Raw genomic sequence first — 18,579 nt, 5'->3', positions numbered from 1 at the left:
TGGCAGGAAATCTTGCTCACGCAGGAGCCTCTGTAGATTTAACAATTTTTTCTCTTCACTTAGCAGGAGTTTCTTCAATTTTAGGAGCTATTAATTTTATTACAACAGCTATTAATATAAAACCCCCCTCTATTTCACAATACCAAACACCATTATTTGTATGGGCCGTATTAATTACTGCTGTCTTACTTTTATTATCCCTTCCAGTATTAGCAGCTGCCATTACCATACTATTAACAGATCGTAACCTTAATACTTCATTCTTTGATCCTGCAGGAGGAGGGGACCCTATTCTTTACCAACACTTATTCTGATTTTTTGGACATCCTGAAGTCTATATCTTAATTTTACCAGGATTTGGGATAATCTCACACATCGTAGCCTATTATTCGGCAAAGAAAGAACCTTTTGGTTACATAGGAATAGTATGAGCAATAATAGCAATCGGACTTTTAGGATTTATTGTTTGAGCCCACCATATATTCACAGTAGGAATAGATGTAGACACCCGGGCATACTTTACCTCTGCCACAATAATTATTGCCATTCCAACAGGAGTTAAAGTTTTTAGTTGATTAGCCACCCTCCACGGAAGTAATATTAAATGAGAAACACCACTATTATGAGCTCTAGGATTTATTTTTTTATTTACAGTTGGTGGACTAACCGGAATTGTATTAGCTAATTCTTCTCTTGATATCATTCTTCATGATACATATTATGTAGTAGCTCATTTCCACTATGTTTTATCTATAGGCGCTGTATTTGCTATTATAGCAGGTTTTATACACTGATTCCCTTTATTTACAGGATTTACTTTACACAGTACATGAACTAAAATTCACTTCGGGGTTATATTTACTGGAGTAAATTTAACTTTTTTCCCCCAACATTTCTTAGGTTTAGCCGGTATACCCCGTCGATACTCAGACTACCCAGACGCCTTTACATTATGAAATGTCATATCATCAATAGGGTCCTTAATCTCTTTAGTAGCCGTTATTATATTCCTATTCATTATCTGAGAAGCATTTGCCGCTAAACGAGAAGTTATATCTATACAATTAACCTCAACAAATGTAGAATGAATTCACGGCTGCCCTCCTCCTTATCACACATTTGAAGAACCCTCACACATTCAAACACAACATGCTTAACCAGAAAAGAGGGAGTTGAACCCCCGTCAAATGGTTTCAAGCCACTCGCATAACCCTTCTGCCATTTTCTTTCCTAAATATTAAAGATGTAATAAATTAATAATGTTTTATAAAACAAAATATAAGTTAAATTCTTATACATCTAAATAATTAAGGTATATTATTATATAATATAACTAAAAAAATTAATTACTTTAAACCTGATAATTTTATTTATACCACCTTATACTATAATATACTAAATTTTAGTAATGTATCTTATTACATAATAAATATTAAAGACCTTATACATACTTATTAGTACTATCCGTTTAGCTTTAATCAACCAATTAAAAATAAAATTACATAAAAACCCCTAAGAACTTTATATAAATAATATATTTCATAATGAAAAGCAAAAATCTTTTTAGTACAATTAGTATAAGTGACTTCCAATCATTTGATCTTAGTTAAAATCTAAGAAAAGATAATGAACTTATTTACTACCGTATTAGTAATTAGTATAACACTTTCTTTTATTATAGCTATTATTGCATTTTGATTACCACAAATAAGCCCAGACTTAGAAAAATTATCACCTTATGAATGCGGATTTAACCCACTAGGCTCAGCCCGATCACCATTCTCACTTCGTTTCTTTTTAGTGGCTATTTTATTTCTTCTTTTTGACTTAGAAATCGCTTTATTATTACCTCTCCCATGAGGCACTCAATTAACATCTCCCACTTACACTCTTATTTGAGCATCAACAGTATTAATCTTACTTATTCTTGGTTTAATATATGAATGAGTTCAAGGCGGCCTTGAATGAGCCGAATAGATAATTAGTTGTAGGACTAAACATTTGATTTCGGCTCAAAAGAACGTGGTTTAACTCCACGATTATCTAATGTCACCTATACATTTTGCCTTTTCTGCAAGCTTTTTTTTAGGTTTAATGGGATTAACATTTAATCGGACCCATTTATTGTCCGCCCTTCTTTGTTTAGAAGGAATAATACTTTCACTGTACATGGCTTTATCACTTTGAACCTTACAACTTACTTCAATTAATTTTTCTTCTTCACCCATACTTCTTCTTGCCTTTTCAGCTTGTGAAGCAAGTGCTGGATTAGCACTTCTGGTAGCCACCTCTCGTACTCATGGCACAGATCAACTACAAACCTTTAATATTTTACAATGCTAAAAATTTTAATTCCTACCATTATGTTAATCCCCACAACATGACTTACTCCCCCTAAATGAATAAAGACATCATCATTAGCTTATAGCCTTATTATTTCATTATTTACCTTATATTGAGCGAAATGACCTTTAGAAACCGGATGATCAACTCTAAACATAAATATAGCCACAGATTTATTATCAACCCCTTTATTAATTTTATCATGCTGACTTTTACCTTTAATAATTTTAGCTGGGCAGAGCCACACAGACAAAACCCCTATTAATCAACAACGCACTTATATTATACTTTTAATTATTTTACAAGCCCTTTTAATTTTAGCTTTTAGTGCTACAGAATTAATTATATTTTATATTACATTTGAAGCCACCTTGATTCCTACACTAATTATCATTACCCGATGAGGAAACCAAGCAGAACGGTTAAATGCAGGCACATACTTCTTATTTTACACATTAATTGGATCTCTCCCATTATTAATAGCCCTACTCATATTACAAAATAATATCGGCACCTTATCACTCTTAATTATACAATTTAATAACCCTTTCGAATTTACATCATATAGCACTAAATTATGATGAATTGCATGTTTAATAGCCTTTTTAGTAAAAATACCTTTATATGGGGTACATCTATGATTACCCAAGGCCCACGTTGAAGCACCAATTGCAGGTTCTATAGTATTAGCGGCAATCTTATTGAAACTAGGAGGTTACGGTATAATACGACTAATGAATGTTCTAGAACCTCTTACTAAAGAATTATCCTACCCATTTATAATTCTTGCTCTTTGGGGTATTATTATGACTGCTTCAAATTGCCTACGACAAACTGATTTGAAATGCCTTATTGCTTATTCCTCCGTAAGCCATATAGGATTAGTTGTAGCAGGGATTCTTAATCAATCCCCCTGAGGCTACACAGGAGCTTTATTACTAATAATTGCACACGGACTAACTTCATCTGCTATATTCTGCCTTGCCAACACTAACTATGAACGGACCCATAGCCGAGATTTAATCCTAACCCGGGGTTTGCAAATAATCCTCCCTTTAATAACTATATGATGACTAATTGCTAGTTTAGCCAATTTGGCTTTACCTCCTCTTCCTAATCTTATTGGTGAATTAGCTATTATTTCATCTACATTTAATTGATCTCCACTCACGATTGTATTAACAGGTGCCGGAGTAATTATTACAGCAGCTTACTCCTTATACCTTTTTTTGATAACTCAACGAGGTCAGCTAACTAATCATCTTATTTCCCTAGAACCCTCTCAGTCTCGTGAACACTTACTTATAGCCCTACATCTTATTCCTCTACTTCTTCTTATATTTAAACCTGAATTAATATCAGGGATGCCATTCTGTGGATATATTTTAATTAAAATATTAGACTGTGGCTTTAAAAATAGGAGTTAGAATCTCCTTATCCACAAAGAAAGGCCCGAAGGCAACAAAAACTGCTAATTTTTGATCCCTTGGTTTGACCCCAAGGCTTACTTGACCGCCCATGAAGGATAACAGCTAATCCCTTGGTCTTAGGAACCAAAAACCTTGGTGCAAATCCAAGCAAGGACTATGAGCTCATGTCTAGTAATAACATCAAGTATACTTATTATTCTTTTCCTTCTAGTAACCCCAATTATATCTAAAATACTTTTTACACCCCATTTTATTCAGTGATCCCCCATATCCATTAAAGACTTAGTTAAAACAGGTTTCTTTATTAGCCTATTACCCCTATTTTTATTTATTAATGAAGGGACTGAGACCATTATTACCTCATGATCTTGAATACAAATATTTAACTTCAACATTAATATTAGTTTCAAATTTGATTTATATTCAATCATTTTTACCTCTATCGCTATATATATTACATGATCAATTCTTGAGTTTACTATTTATTACATACACTCAGACCCTAACAAGAGCAAATTTTCATTTTACTTGCTTACATTTCTAATCGCCATAATAATTTTAGTGACCGCTAATAATATTTTTCAATTATTTATTGGCTGAGAGGGGGTAGGGATTATGTCATTTCTTTTAATTGGTTGGTGATATGGCCGAGCGGATGCAAATACAGCAGCCCTACAAGCAGTTTTGTATAATCGAATTGGTGACATCGGACTTATTATTTTTATGGTATGAATTGCCATTAATGTTGGGTCATGGGAAATACAACATATTTTTACCTCGCATAAAGAAGATATAACCTTGCCTATGCTAGGGTTAATTTTAGCAGCAGCAGGAAAATCGGCCCAATTTGGGCTTCATCCATGACTTCCCTCAGCCATGGAAGGTCCAACCCCTGTTTCTGCTTTACTGCATTCAAGCACAATAGTAGTAGCAGGAATCTTTTTAATGGTTCGAATAGCCCCTTTAATACAAAATAATAATCAAATCCTAACACTATGTTTATGCCTAGGAGCATTAACCACCCTATTTAATGCTATCTGTGCTTTAACACAAAATGATATCAAAAAAATCGTAGCATTCTCCACAGCAAGCCAACTAGGCCTAATAATAGTTGCACTAGGACTTAATCAACCCCAGTTAGCATTTATACATATCTGCACCCACGCTTTTTTTAAAGCTATATTATTCTTATGCTCCGGATCCGTTATTCATAGCCTAAATGATGAGCAAGATATCCGAAAAATAGGAGGAATACATAAATTAACACCTTTAACATCTTCTTGCCTAACATTAGGCAGTCTGGCTTTAATAGGAACACCTTATTTGACAGGATTTTTTTCCAAAGATCCTATTATTGAAGCACTAAACACTTCCTATTTAAACGCCTGAGCCCTTGTATTAACACTACTAGCTACTTCATTTACTGCAATTTACAGCTTTCGAATCATTTTTTATGTTAACACAAGCTACCCTCGATTTAACTCTTTATCACCAATTAATGAAAACAATAAAATATTAACTAATTCAATTAAACGACTAGCTTGGGGCAGTATTATTTCAGGTTTAATTATTTCTCTAAATATAGTAAACAATAAAACGCCTTTAATAACTATACCCTTCTCCCTTAAACTAGCCGCCCTTATAGTAACCATTTTAGGGTTATTAACTGCTGCTGAAATAGCTTCTATTACCTCTAAACAAACACCTTTAAACCCTAAGCACACCCCTCATATATTTTCTAATATACTAGGATTTTACCCTTTAGTTATACACCTAGTATCTACTAAAATCTCCCTTGCATTTGGACAAAAAATTGCCTTGAAAATAATTGATCTGGCATGACTTAAAAAAACTGGCCCAAAAGCTTTAGTAACTTTAAATACGCCTTTAGTTATTACTACCAGTAATACCCAAAAAGGTTTAACTAAAACCTTTTTTATAATATTTGTATTATCCCTAATTTTAGCAACATCAATTTTAGTTTAAACTACTCGCAGGGCCCCTCGGGATAAACCTCGAGTAAGTTCTAGCACAACAAATAAAGTTAAGAGTAACACCCATGCACTAATAATTAGTAAACACTTACCTTCAGAGTATATAACTGCCACACCTGATATATCCTCACGAAATACAGAAAAAACCAATAACTCACCTAAAATTACTCAGGAACATTGAAACCACCCCTTAAGAAAAAATAAACAAGAAATGATTACACCTCCAATATAAAAACTTACATAAACTGCAACCGACCAACTACCTCAACTCTCAGGGTAAGGTTCTACAGCTAAAGCCGCTGAATAGGCAAATACTACTAATATCCCCCCTAAATAAATTAAAAATAAAATTAAAGATAAAAAAGGAGCCCCACTAGAGACTATAATCCCACACCCTATACCCGCTACTAGTACTAAACCTAAAGCAGCAAAATAAGGAGAAGGATTAGAAGCAACTGCAATAATACCAAACACCAACCCTATTAATAATAAAGACATCAAATAAGTCATAATTCCCACTAGGATTTTAACCAAGACTAATGACTTGAAAAATCATCGTTGTAGTTCAACTACAGGAACAAAATAATGGCCAGCCTACGTAAAACCCCTCCCCTTATCAATATTGCTAATGATGCTATCGTTGATTTGCCAACTCCCTCAAACATTTCTGCCTGATGAAACTTTGGCTCACTACTAGGTTTATGCTTAATAGCACAAATCTTAACCGGGCTGTTCTTAGCAATACATTATACATCCGATGTTAACACCGCATTCTCTTCTGTCACTCATATTTGTCGTAATGTTAATTATGGCTGATTAATTCGTAATGCCCATGCTAATGGTGCATCCTTTTTCTTTATTGCCATCTACTTACATATCGCCCGAGGATTATACTACGGGTCATATCTTTACAAAAAGACATGAAACGTAGGGGTTGTCCTTTTACTACTTGTAATAGCCACCGCATTTGTAGGCTATGTATTACCTTGAGGACAGATATCATTTTGAGGGGCTACAGTAATTACAAATCTAATATCAGCTGTTCCTTATATAGGAAATGAATTGGTACAATGAGTATGAGGAGGATTTTCTGTAGATAATGCTACCCTCAACCGATTCTTCACCTTTCATTTTCTCCTTCCCTTTATTGTAGCTGCCGCCACTCTAATTCACTTACTATTTCTGCATGAAACAGGATCTAATAACCCTATAGGACTTAATTCAAATACTGATAAGATCTCATTTCACCCATACTTCTCGTACAAAGATTTATTAGGTTTTGCTATCTTTCTTATTGCCCTTATTTCATTAACCCTTTTATCTCCTAATCTATTAGGGGACCCAGACAATTTTATTCCAGCCAATCCTTTAGTGACACCTCCCCACATTAAGCCTGAATGATACTTCCTGTTCGCTTACGCCATCTTACGATCTATTCCGAACAAATTGGGAGGAGTTTTAGCCTTATTAGCCTCAATTCTAGTTCTCTTATTAGTCCCTATTCTTCACACCTCTAAACAACGAGGACTCACATTCCGACCATTTAGCCAATTATTATTCTGAGTCTTGGTTATAGATATCATTATCCTAACCTGAATTGGGGGAATACCTGTAGAAGACCCTTATATTATCATTGGACAAATAGCATCAGTAGTATATTTCTTAATCTTCTTAATTCTCACCCCCCTGGCTTCCCAGGCCGAAAATAAAGTTATAAAATGAAATTGCATTTGTAGTTCAGTAAAGAACGCCGGCATTGTAAACCGGAGGCCGGAGGGTTGAACCTCCCTTTTGCTCAGAAAAAGGAGAATTAAACTCCCACTTTTAGCACCCAAAGCTAAATTTCTACATTAAAATATTTTCTGGGGCGGACGTATGTACTGGTGAAATATATGTTCTAAAGTGCATATATGTAATATGTACATACATTTATTTAGTACATTATATTAATTATCTAGGACATACCTATGTATTATCACCATTAATCTATTTTAACCATAGTACCACAACATTATAGCTATAATAGGACATAAACCATAAAATTATAACATACAAAAAAATAAATAGTAATGAGAAACTTAAGGGTTCAATACAATATTCATGAGTAAAGATATACCAGGACTCAACACACTATCAAGAACAATTAGATATGTAGTAAGAACCGACCAACCAGTCTATAACTTAAGGTTAATAGTCATTGATGGTCAAGGGCACTAATCGTGGGGGTAGCTACCTAAAAGGTGAATTATTCCCGGCATTTGGTTCCTACTTCAGGAACTTTCATTTAGATATTCCCCACACTTTCATCGACGCTTGCATAAGTTAATGGTGGAAATCATACGACTCGTTACCCACCAAGCCGAGCGTTCACGCCACAGGGGCAGTTGGTTCTTTTTTTTGTCTTCCTTTCACTTGGCATTTCAGAGTGCACACGGTATTAACTAACAAGGTAGCACATTTTCCTTGCATAGATTAAATGTCATGAATGTTGGAAAGACATTACTTAAGAATTGCATATGTCTATTTCAAGAGCATAATAATCCTTAATATTACTAACCGTTCTTGGTTGCCCCCTGTGTTTTTTTCGTCGTCAAACCCCCCTACCCCCCTTTAGTCCTAAAGTTTCTAATAATCCTGCAAACCCCCCGGAAACAGGAAAACCCAGACTAAATTATTAATCATTGATTTAAATTTAACAAGATACATATAAATAAGTATAGAAATTTGCAGTCTTATCTTAATATAAATCGTTCGTTGCTCGTTCGTTGCTCGTTCGTTGCTCGTTCGTTGCTCGTTCGTTGCTCGTTCGTTGCTCGTTCGTTGCTCGTTCGTTGCTCGTTCGTTGCTCCATATAACAACCCTTAATTATCAATATATTTACAAATCTAATAATGAAAGTAATTAATTGTATAATACCTTATTTATTATACACTTCATCCTAAACTACACTATCACTTTATATGACTACCCGTAAATATTATATATATATATGTATTATATATATATGTATTATATATATGTATTATATATATGTATTATATATATATATGTATTATATATATATGTATTATATATATATGTATTATATATATATGTATTATATATATATATGTATTATATATATATATATGTATTATATATATATATGTATTATATATATATATATGTATTATATATATATATATGTATTATATATATATGTATTATATATATATATGTATTATATATATATATGTATTATATATATATATGTATTATATATATATGTATTATATATATATGTATTATATATATATGTATTATATATATATGTATTATATGTATTATATATATTATATATATATTATATATTATATATTATATATATTATATATTATATATTATATATATATTATATATTATATATTATATATATTATATATTATATATATATTATATATTATATATTATATATATATTATATATTATATATTATATATTATATATATATTATATATTATATATTATATATTATATATATATTATATATTATATATTATATATTATATATATATTATATATTATATATTATATATTATATATATATTATATATATTATATATATTATATATATTATATATATTATATATATTATATATATTATATATATTATATATATTATATATATTATATATATTATATATATTATATATATTATATATATTATATATATTATATATATTATATATATTATATATATTATATATATTATATATATTATATATATTATATATATATTGTATTATATATATTGTATTATATATATTGTATTATATATATATTGTATTATATATATTGTATTATATATATTGTATTATATATATATTGTATTATATATATATTGTATTATATATATATTGTATTATATATATATTGTATTATATATATATTGTATTATATATATATTGTATTATATATATATTGTATTATATATATATTGTATTATATATATATTGTATTATATATATATTGTATTATATATATATTGTATTATATATATATTGTATTATATATATATTGTATTATATATATATTGTATTATATATATATTGTATTATATATATATATATTGTATTATATATATATTGTATTATATATATATTGTATTATATATATATTGTATTATATATATTGTATTATATATATTGTATTATATATATTGTATTATATATATTGTATTATATATATTGTATTATATATATTGTATTATATATATTGTATTATATATATTGTATTATATATATTGTATTATATATATTGTATTATATATATTGTATTATATATATTGTATTATATATATTGTATTATATATATTGTATTATATATATACATTATATATACATTATATATACATTATATATACATTATATATACATTATATATACATTATATATACATTATATATACATTATATATACATTATATATACATTATATATACATTATATATACATTATATATACATTATATATACATTATATATACATTATATATACATTATATATACATTATATATACATTATATATACATTATATATACATTATATATACATTATATATACATTATATATACATTATATATACATCTTCTGTATATTCGTATTTTATATATTTTATATATTTTATATATTTTATATATTTTATATATTTTATATATTTTATATATTTTATATATTTTATATATTTTATATATTTTATATATTTTATATATTTTGCTATTATAGCTTAAGTAAAGCATAACACTGAAGATGTTAAGATGAATCCTAGAAAATTCTAAAAGCACAAAAACTTGGTCCTGATTTTACCGTCAGCTGTAGCTAAAATTACACATGCAAGCATCCGCACTCCCGTGAGAATGCCCCCGACCCACTTATTGTAATCTGGGAGCTGGTATCAGGCACACATTTGTAGCCCATAACACCTTGCTTAGCCACACCCCTAAGGGAATTCAGCAGTGATAAATATTAAACCATAAGTGTAAACTTGATTTAATTAAGGCTAGATAAGGCCGGTAAAACTCGTGCCAGCTACCGCGGTTATACGAGAGGCCTAAGTTGACAGGATTCGGCGTAAAGGGTGGTTAGGTGACAATTGACAATAAACTAAAGTTAAACATTTTCAAAGCTGTTATACGCAAATGAAAATATGAAAATCTTTTACGAAAGTAACTTTAAATTTCTGACTCCACAAAAGCTACGAAACAAACTGGGATTAGATACCCCATTATGCATAGCCGTAAATATTGGTATTGTTCATACCCATATATCCGCCAGGGGATTACAAGCACAAGTTTAAAACCCAAAGGACTTGGCGGTGCTTTATAACCATCTAGAGGAGCCTGTTCTAGAACCGATAACCCCCGTTAAACCTCACCTTCTCTTGCCTTTTCCGCCTATATACCGCCGTCGTCAGCTTACCCTGTAAAGGAGATAAAGTGAGCAAAAATAGTATAACTTAAAACGTCAGGTCGAGGTGTAGTTTATGGGAAGGGAAGAAATGGGCTACATTCGTCAAATAAGACGTATAACGAATAATCATCTGAAAACATGATTTGAAGGAGGATTTAGCAGTAAGAAGAAAATAGAGTGTTCTTCTGAATCTGGCACTGAAGCGCGCACACACCGCCCGTCACTCTCCCTAAATATCCAATTAATATAAATAAAACAAGCTTAACATATTAAAGGGAGATAAGTCGTAACATGGTAAGTGTACTGGAAGGTGCACTTGGAACATCAGAACATAGCTAAATAGTAAAGTATCTCACTTACACCGAGAAGTTGTCCATGCAAATTGGACTGATCTGATACCCCAAAGCTAGCCTATTCAATACCCACAATTTAATTAATATAAATAAAGTTTAATAACCCAAAAATAACTAAAACAAATCATTTTACCACCCAAGTATGGGAGACAGAAAAGGAATAAAGAGCTACAAATATAGTACCGCAAGGGAATGCTGAAAAAGAAATGAAATAAATAAGTAAAGTAAATAAAAGCAGAGATTAAATCTCGTACCTTTTGCATCAGGATTTAGCAAGTATTAAACAGGCAAAGAGAACTTAAGTCTGACTACCCGAAACTAAGTGAGCTACTCCGAGACAGCCTATGTAGGGCCAACCCATGTCTGTGGCAAAAGACTGGGAAGAACTCCGAGTAGAGGTGAAAAACCAATCGAACTTAGTTATAGCTGGTTACCTGAGAAATGGATAGAAGTTCAGCCTAATTTTACCCTTAATTACATAACACAAAAACCCTTCGAAGAATTAGAGTTAATCAAAAGAGGTACAGCCCTTTTGATACAAGATACAACTTTCTTAAAGATGGTTAAAGATCATAATAACTAAGACTATACACCCAAGTAGGCCTAGAAGCAGCCACCTATAAAGAAAGCGTTAAAGCTCAAAACCCATAAAACCCAATTATCATGATAAATATTCTTAAACCCCTAAAAATATCAGGACATTCTACCTGCGTAGAAGAGATAATGCTAATATGAGTAATAAGAGAACAAAGACCTCTCCTAGCACATGTGTAATTCAGAACGAACCCGCACTGAGAAATAAACGGCCCCAAGATCAGAGAGAAATGCAATAAAATAAGACAAGAAAATCATTCAAGTATAAACCGTTAATCCTACACAGGAGTGCCCCCAAGGAAAGACTAAAAAGAGAAGAAGGAATTCGGCAAACCCCTAAGCCTCGCCTGTTTACCAAAAACATCGCCTCTTGCTAGATAAGAATAAGAGGTCCCGCCTGCCCTGTGACTATGTTTAACGGCCGCGGTATTCTGACCGTGCAAAGGTAGCACAATCACTTGTCTTTTAAATAAAGACCCGTATGAATGGCATCACGAGGGCTTAACTGTCTCCTTCCCCTAGTCAATGAAATTGATCTTCCCGTGCAGAAGCGGGAATATAAATATAAGACGAGAAGACCCTATGGAGCTTTAGATTATTAGCTGACTTATGTCAATACCACAAAAGATTTAAACTAAATAATATTCCGCTAAATATCTTCGGTTGGGGCGACCACGGGGTAAAAATTAACCCCCGAGAGGAAAATTTCCATGATCCTAGAACACCAGTTCTAAGAACCAAAATATTTGACCTTAAGATCCGGCAAGACCGATTAACGAAACGAGTTACCCTAGGGATAACAGCGCAATCCTCTTCAAGAGCCCATATCGACAAGAGGGTTTACGACCTCGATGTTGGATCAGGACATCCTAATGGTGCAGCAGCTATTAAGGGTTCGTTTGTTCAACGATTAAAGTCCTACGTGATCTGAGTTCAGACCGGAGTAATCCAGGTCAGTTTCTATCTATAATATGTTTTTTTCTTGTACGAAAGGACCGAAAAGAAGGGGCCCATGCTTCAAAGCAAGCCTCAATCTAATCCAATGAAAAACCTAAACTGGACAAAAGATCATAACTCTTAGCCAAAAAGTATGGCCTGTTGGGGTGGCAGAGTCCGGATAATGCAAAAGACCTAAGCCCTTTTAACAGAGGTTCAAATCCTCTCCCTAACTATGATAGATATTTTATTAACTCACATTGCCAACCCTTTAGCCTATATCGTGCCAGTACTTCTTGCAGTTGCATTTTTAACCTTAGTTGAACGAAAAGTTTTAGGTTATATACAACTCCGTAAAGGACCTAACATTGTAGGGCCTTATGGTCTTCTTCAGCCAATCGCAGACGGCGTTAAACTGTTTATCAAAGAGCCAGTATGACCCCTTACCGCATCTCCAGTTATATTTATTTTTACCCCTATACTCGCACTAACCTTAGCTCTTACATTATGAGCACCCCTCCCTATACCACACCCTGTTGTTAATATAGACCTTAGCATTTTATTTATTATAGCTTTTTCAAGCCTCGCCGTTTATTCCATCTTAGGCTCAGGATGAGCATCAAATTCAAAATACGCACTAATTGGGGCCCTACGAGCTGTTGCACAAACTATTTCATATGAAGTTAGCCTAGGATTAATTTTATTAACATGCATTATCTTCACTGGTAATTTTAAACTTCAAACCTTCGACACTACACAAGAAAATATATGATTAATTATTCCCTCATGACCACTAGCAGCAATATGATATATTTCAACTCTAGCTGAAACAAACCGAGCACCATTTGATCTTACAGAAGGAGAATCAGAACTAGTATCCGGATTTAATGTAGAATATGCAGGAGGACCCTTCGCACTATTTTTTCTAGCAGAATATGCTAACATTTTATTTATAAGCACTTTATCAGCAGTTATATTTCTAGGGGCCTCACAATCTCTAATCCCTTTTAACAATGACCCCTCAACAATTAATCTTATATTAAAAACAATAATACTTGCCCTAATATTCTTATGAATTCGAGCATCATATCCACGATTTCGTTATGATCAATTAATACATCTAACTTGAAAAAACTTTCTCCCTTTAACATTATCATTTATTATTTGACATTTATCAGTTACAATTGCGTTAGCAGGAATTCCCCCCCAATTTTAAAGGAATTATGCCCGAATATTAAGGAATACTTTGATAGAGTATATAATGTGGGTTAAAGTCCCCCTAATTCTTAGAAAGGGAGGACTCGAACCTCCAATGAAGAAATCAAAACTCTTAGTGTTTCATTACACCACATTCTAGTTAAGGTAGAGTCAGCTAAATAAAGCTATTGGGCCCATACCCCAAAAATGTAGGTTATAACCCTCCCACTACCAATGAATCCTTATATTCTATTTACTCTCCTACTTGCACTAGGACTAGGTACTACAATTACATTTATAAGTTCACATTGATTACTAGCATGAATAGGATTAGAAATTAATACACTAGCGATCATCCCTTTAATAGCTCAACAACACCATCCTCGATCAGTAGAAGCTTCAACCAAATATTTTCTCATCCAAGCCACTGCGGCGGCCATAATTCTATTTGCCAGCTCAATAAACGCCTGATTTACAGGACAATGAGCCATTAATGAAATATCTCACTCTATTCCCTTAACTCTTATTACCTTAGCACTCGCACTGAAAGTGGGATTAGCCCCCTTACACACGTGATTGCCCGAAGTTCTTCAAGGCCTTGACTTAACCACAGGAATAATCCTATCAACCTGACAAAAACTAGCCCCATTTACCTTGCTTATACAACTACCTAATCAAAACTCAAATATTCTTACTCTAATAGCCATTATATCTACACTTATCGGGGGCTGAGGCGGATTAAATCAAAATCAATTACGAAAAATCTTAGCTTATTCATCAATTGCCCACCTAGGATGAATAATTCTTGTATTACAATATTCTCCCTCTCTCACTTTATTTGCTTTAACAATTTATATTCTTATGACATTTTCAGTTTTTAGCATATTTAACTTAAATAAATCAACTTCAATTAATATATTGACCACATCCTGATCTAAGTTTCCTATTTTAACAGCTCTTACCCCTTTAGTTATATTATCCTTAGGAGGTTTACCCCCAATAACAGGATTTAGCCCAAAATGATTAATTTTAAAAGAACTAACAAATCAAAACCTCTTACCTATTGCTACTATTATAGCTTTATCCACCTTATTAAGCCTATATTTTTACCTTCGGCTGTCATATGCTATTACATTAACGCTTGCCCCTAATAATACCCCTAATTTTATACCCTGACGATTTAAAACAAAACTATTTACCCTGCCCCTAAGCCTTACCATTATCTTATCAACATTAATACTACCTTTAACACCTATAATATTTGCCCTTGTAACAAGAGTAAGGGTTTAAGTTAATATTTAAACTAAGGGCCTTCAAAGCCCTAAATGGGAGTAAAATTCTCCTAACCTTTGGTATTTTAAAAACACTAACTTATTTATGAACAAAAGGAAACATAATTAAAATATTTAATATAAATATATATAAGGTAGACCTTAATACTCTAAATTATTGATTACTAACTAAAGGTATTAGATAAGTTGTTTAGACTTTCCCCGCCCCTTTTAAAAAGGCGGGGAAAGCCCCCCCCCGGAACACATACCATACTTGCTTACGGGAAACATCTATGTTAAGATGTTAGTAAAATATTACGCTGCCTTGTCAAGACAGAATTGTGAGTTAAACCCTTGCACATCTTGATGCCACGACCCTCACAGTTTGGTTTTCAAGATGCAGCATCACCAATTATGGAAGAATTAATTCACTTTCATGATCACACCCTAATAATTGTATTCCTAATTAGCGCCTTGGTACTTTACATCATCATACTAGTTATCACCACAAAATTAACTAATAAATTTTTACTTGATTCACAAGGGATAGAAACTTTCTGAACTATTCTACCTGCCTTTATCCTTATTCTTATTGCGCTGCCCTCACTGCGTATTCTTTATATAATAGAAGAATTAAATAATACGCCTCACCTTACAATTAAAACCGTTGGTCATCAATGGTATTGATCTTACGAATATACGGACTATAAAGACCTTGAATTTGAATCCTATATAATCCCCACAGAAGATCTAAACCCTGGACAATTTCGGTTAATTGAATCTGACCATCGTATGGTTGTGCCAACCTCATCCCCTATTCGTATACTAGTAACTTCAGAAGACGTAATTCACTCCTGATCCGTCCCTTCTTTAGGAGTAAAAATAGATGCCGTCCCTGGACGACTAAATCAATTAACCTTTATCCCCTACTGACCGGGTGTTTACTATGGACAATGCTCCGAAATCTGCGGATCTAATCACAGCTTTATACCTATTGTAGTTGAAGTAGTCCCCCTAGGAGATTTTGAAAACTGATCATCACTTTTAACAGAAGAATCTTAGTTAGAAAAGATTAACACACATAGAAGAATTTATACACGAAAATATAAATATAAAAATAAATATATTATATTTAATAAAACACAGAGGAAATATAATTATATAACATAAAAATTAGGACCTATTACACAATAATATTTAAGTGTAATATATGATTTCTATGTCGTTAGAAAGCTAGTAGGGTATAGCATTAGCCTTTTAAGCTAAAGATCGGTGACTCCCAACCACCTTTAACGACATGCCACAATTAGAACCATCTCCATGATTTATAATCCTAATCTTTACATGATTAATTTTTACAATTATTGTAATGCCAAAAGTGATAACATATACATTTCCTAATGAACCTAATCCCCAAGACCATGAAACTTTAAAAACAACATCTTGAAACTGAAAATGACATTAAGCTTGTTTGATCAATTTATAAGTCCCACATTACTTGGTATCCCTTTAATTTTAATAGCCTTAATACTTCCTTTTATCTTACTTATAACTTTCCCCGCCCGTTGAAAAACTAATCGATTGCTTATATTAATAACTTCACTTATTGCTTTAATTACCCGTCAATTTTTTAACCCTATTAGTATTACAGGACACAAGTGAGCTCTTATATTTACATCCTTAACAATTTTTCTTATTACAATTAATTCTTTAGGATTAATTCCCTATACTTTTACACCCACCACTCAACTTTCACTAACCTTGGGGATTGCCGTACCTATCTGGCTTATGACAGTTATTACGGGTATACGCCATAAACCCACGCATTCATTAGCCCATCTTCTACCAGAAGGTACCCCTATTCCTCTTATTCCAGTTTTAATTATTATTGAGACTATTAGCCTTTTTATCCGCCCATTTGCCCTTGCAGTACGAATTGCCGCCAATTTAACAGCCGGCCATTTATTAATTCAACTTATCTCAACTGCAGCTATAGTTTTTATCCCTTTAAATTTAGTCTTAGCTTCATCAATAATTATTCTATTATGATTTTTAACTTTACTAGAAATAGCTGTAGCAATACTTCAAGCATTTGTATTTGTATTATTAATTACCCTTTATTTACAAGAAAATATTTAATGGCCCATCAAGCACACGCTTACCACATAGTTGACTCCAGTCCATGACCTTTAACAGGGGCAATTGGCGCCCTACTCATAACATCCGGCTTAGCTGTCTGATTCCATTTCAACTCCACTACTTTAGCAGTACTAGGTATTATTCTTTTACTATTCACAATGTTTCAATGATGACGAGATATTATCCGAGAAGGAACTTTTCAAGGACATCATACACCTTTAGTCCAAAAAGGCCTACGCTATGGAATAATTCTCTTTATTGTATCAGAAGTATTTTTCTTCCTAGGATTTTTTTGAGCTTTTTATCATTTCAGCCTGGCTCCTGACTCTGAACTTGGGGGGTGCTGACCTCCTTCAGGGATCATTGCATTAGACCCATTCGAAGTGCCCCTTTTAAATACAGCTGTGCTATTAGCTTCTGGTATTACAGTAACCTCGGCCCACCACGCTATTATGGAGGGCAAACGTAAAAAAGCCATTCAATCCCTAGTATTAACAATTTTAATAGGTTTTTACTTTACTCTCCTTCAAGCCATAGAATACTATGAAACACCCTTTACAATTGGAGATGGTGTTTATGGATCCACCTTTTTTGTAGCAACAGGCTTTCACGGCCTACATGTTATTATTGGAACAACATTTCTAATAGTTTGTGCCTTACGACAAAATCAACACCATTTTACATCAAATCACCATTTCGGCTTCGAAGCCGCAGCTTGATATTGACATTTTGTAGATGTTGTCTGATTATTCCTATTTGTATCTATTTATTGATGAGGATCTTATCTTTTAATACTAATGCAAATGACTAATAATCATTTCAGCTTGGTTAATACCCAAGAGAAGATATAACTTTATACTGCTTGTAATAAATCTT

The 18,579-nt window shown here is 32.4% G+C and overlaps 4 protein-coding genes and 1 non-coding gene across 5 annotated transcripts; 4 read left to right on the top strand and 1 right to left on the bottom strand.

Moving 5' to 3' along the window:
* Positions 1-2,336: 2,336 nt before the first annotated feature.
* On the top strand, positions 2,337-3,717 carry LOC144041036 (NADH-ubiquinone oxidoreductase chain 4-like). The gene is given in 1 exon segment (XM_077555256.1): positions 2,337-3,717. A coding segment is annotated over 1 exon segment (1,077 nt). The 3' UTR covers positions 3,414-3,717.
* A 1,424-nt stretch (positions 3,718-5,141) lies between these two features.
* LOC144041038 (NADH-ubiquinone oxidoreductase chain 6-like) lies at positions 5,142-6,277 on the bottom strand. The gene is given in 1 exon segment (XM_077555257.1): positions 5,142-6,277. A coding segment is annotated over 1 exon segment (522 nt). The 3' UTR covers positions 5,142-5,755.
* A 4,310-nt stretch (positions 6,278-10,587) lies between these two features.
* LOC144041039 (18S ribosomal RNA) lies at positions 10,588-11,540 on the top strand. The gene has a single exon (XR_013289979.1). It is a non-coding gene; the product is annotated as an 18S ribosomal RNA (ribosomal RNA).
* A 2,987-nt stretch (positions 11,541-14,527) lies between these two features.
* Positions 14,528-15,575, top strand: LOC144041030 (NADH-ubiquinone oxidoreductase chain 2-like). The gene is given in 1 exon segment (XM_077555249.1): positions 14,528-15,575. A coding segment is annotated over 1 exon segment (789 nt). The 3' UTR covers positions 15,317-15,575.
* A 1,444-nt stretch (positions 15,576-17,019) lies between these two features.
* Positions 17,020-17,703, top strand: LOC144041031 (ATP synthase F(0) complex subunit a-like). The gene is given in 1 exon segment (XM_077555250.1): positions 17,020-17,703. A coding segment is annotated over 1 exon segment (594 nt). The 3' UTR covers positions 17,614-17,703.
* Positions 17,704-18,579: the final 876 nt, after the last annotated feature.

The sequence above is a fragment of the Vanacampus margaritifer genome, unplaced genomic scaffold (genome assembly GCF_051991255.1).
Source record: "Vanacampus margaritifer isolate UIUO_Vmar unplaced genomic scaffold, RoL_Vmar_1.0 HiC_scaffold_88, whole genome shotgun sequence".
Lineage (NCBI taxonomy): Eukaryota > Metazoa > Chordata > Actinopteri > Syngnathiformes > Syngnathidae > Vanacampus > Vanacampus margaritifer.
Note: the sequence above shows the minus strand (reverse complement) of the source record. Positions and strands in the feature narration are given on the sequence as shown.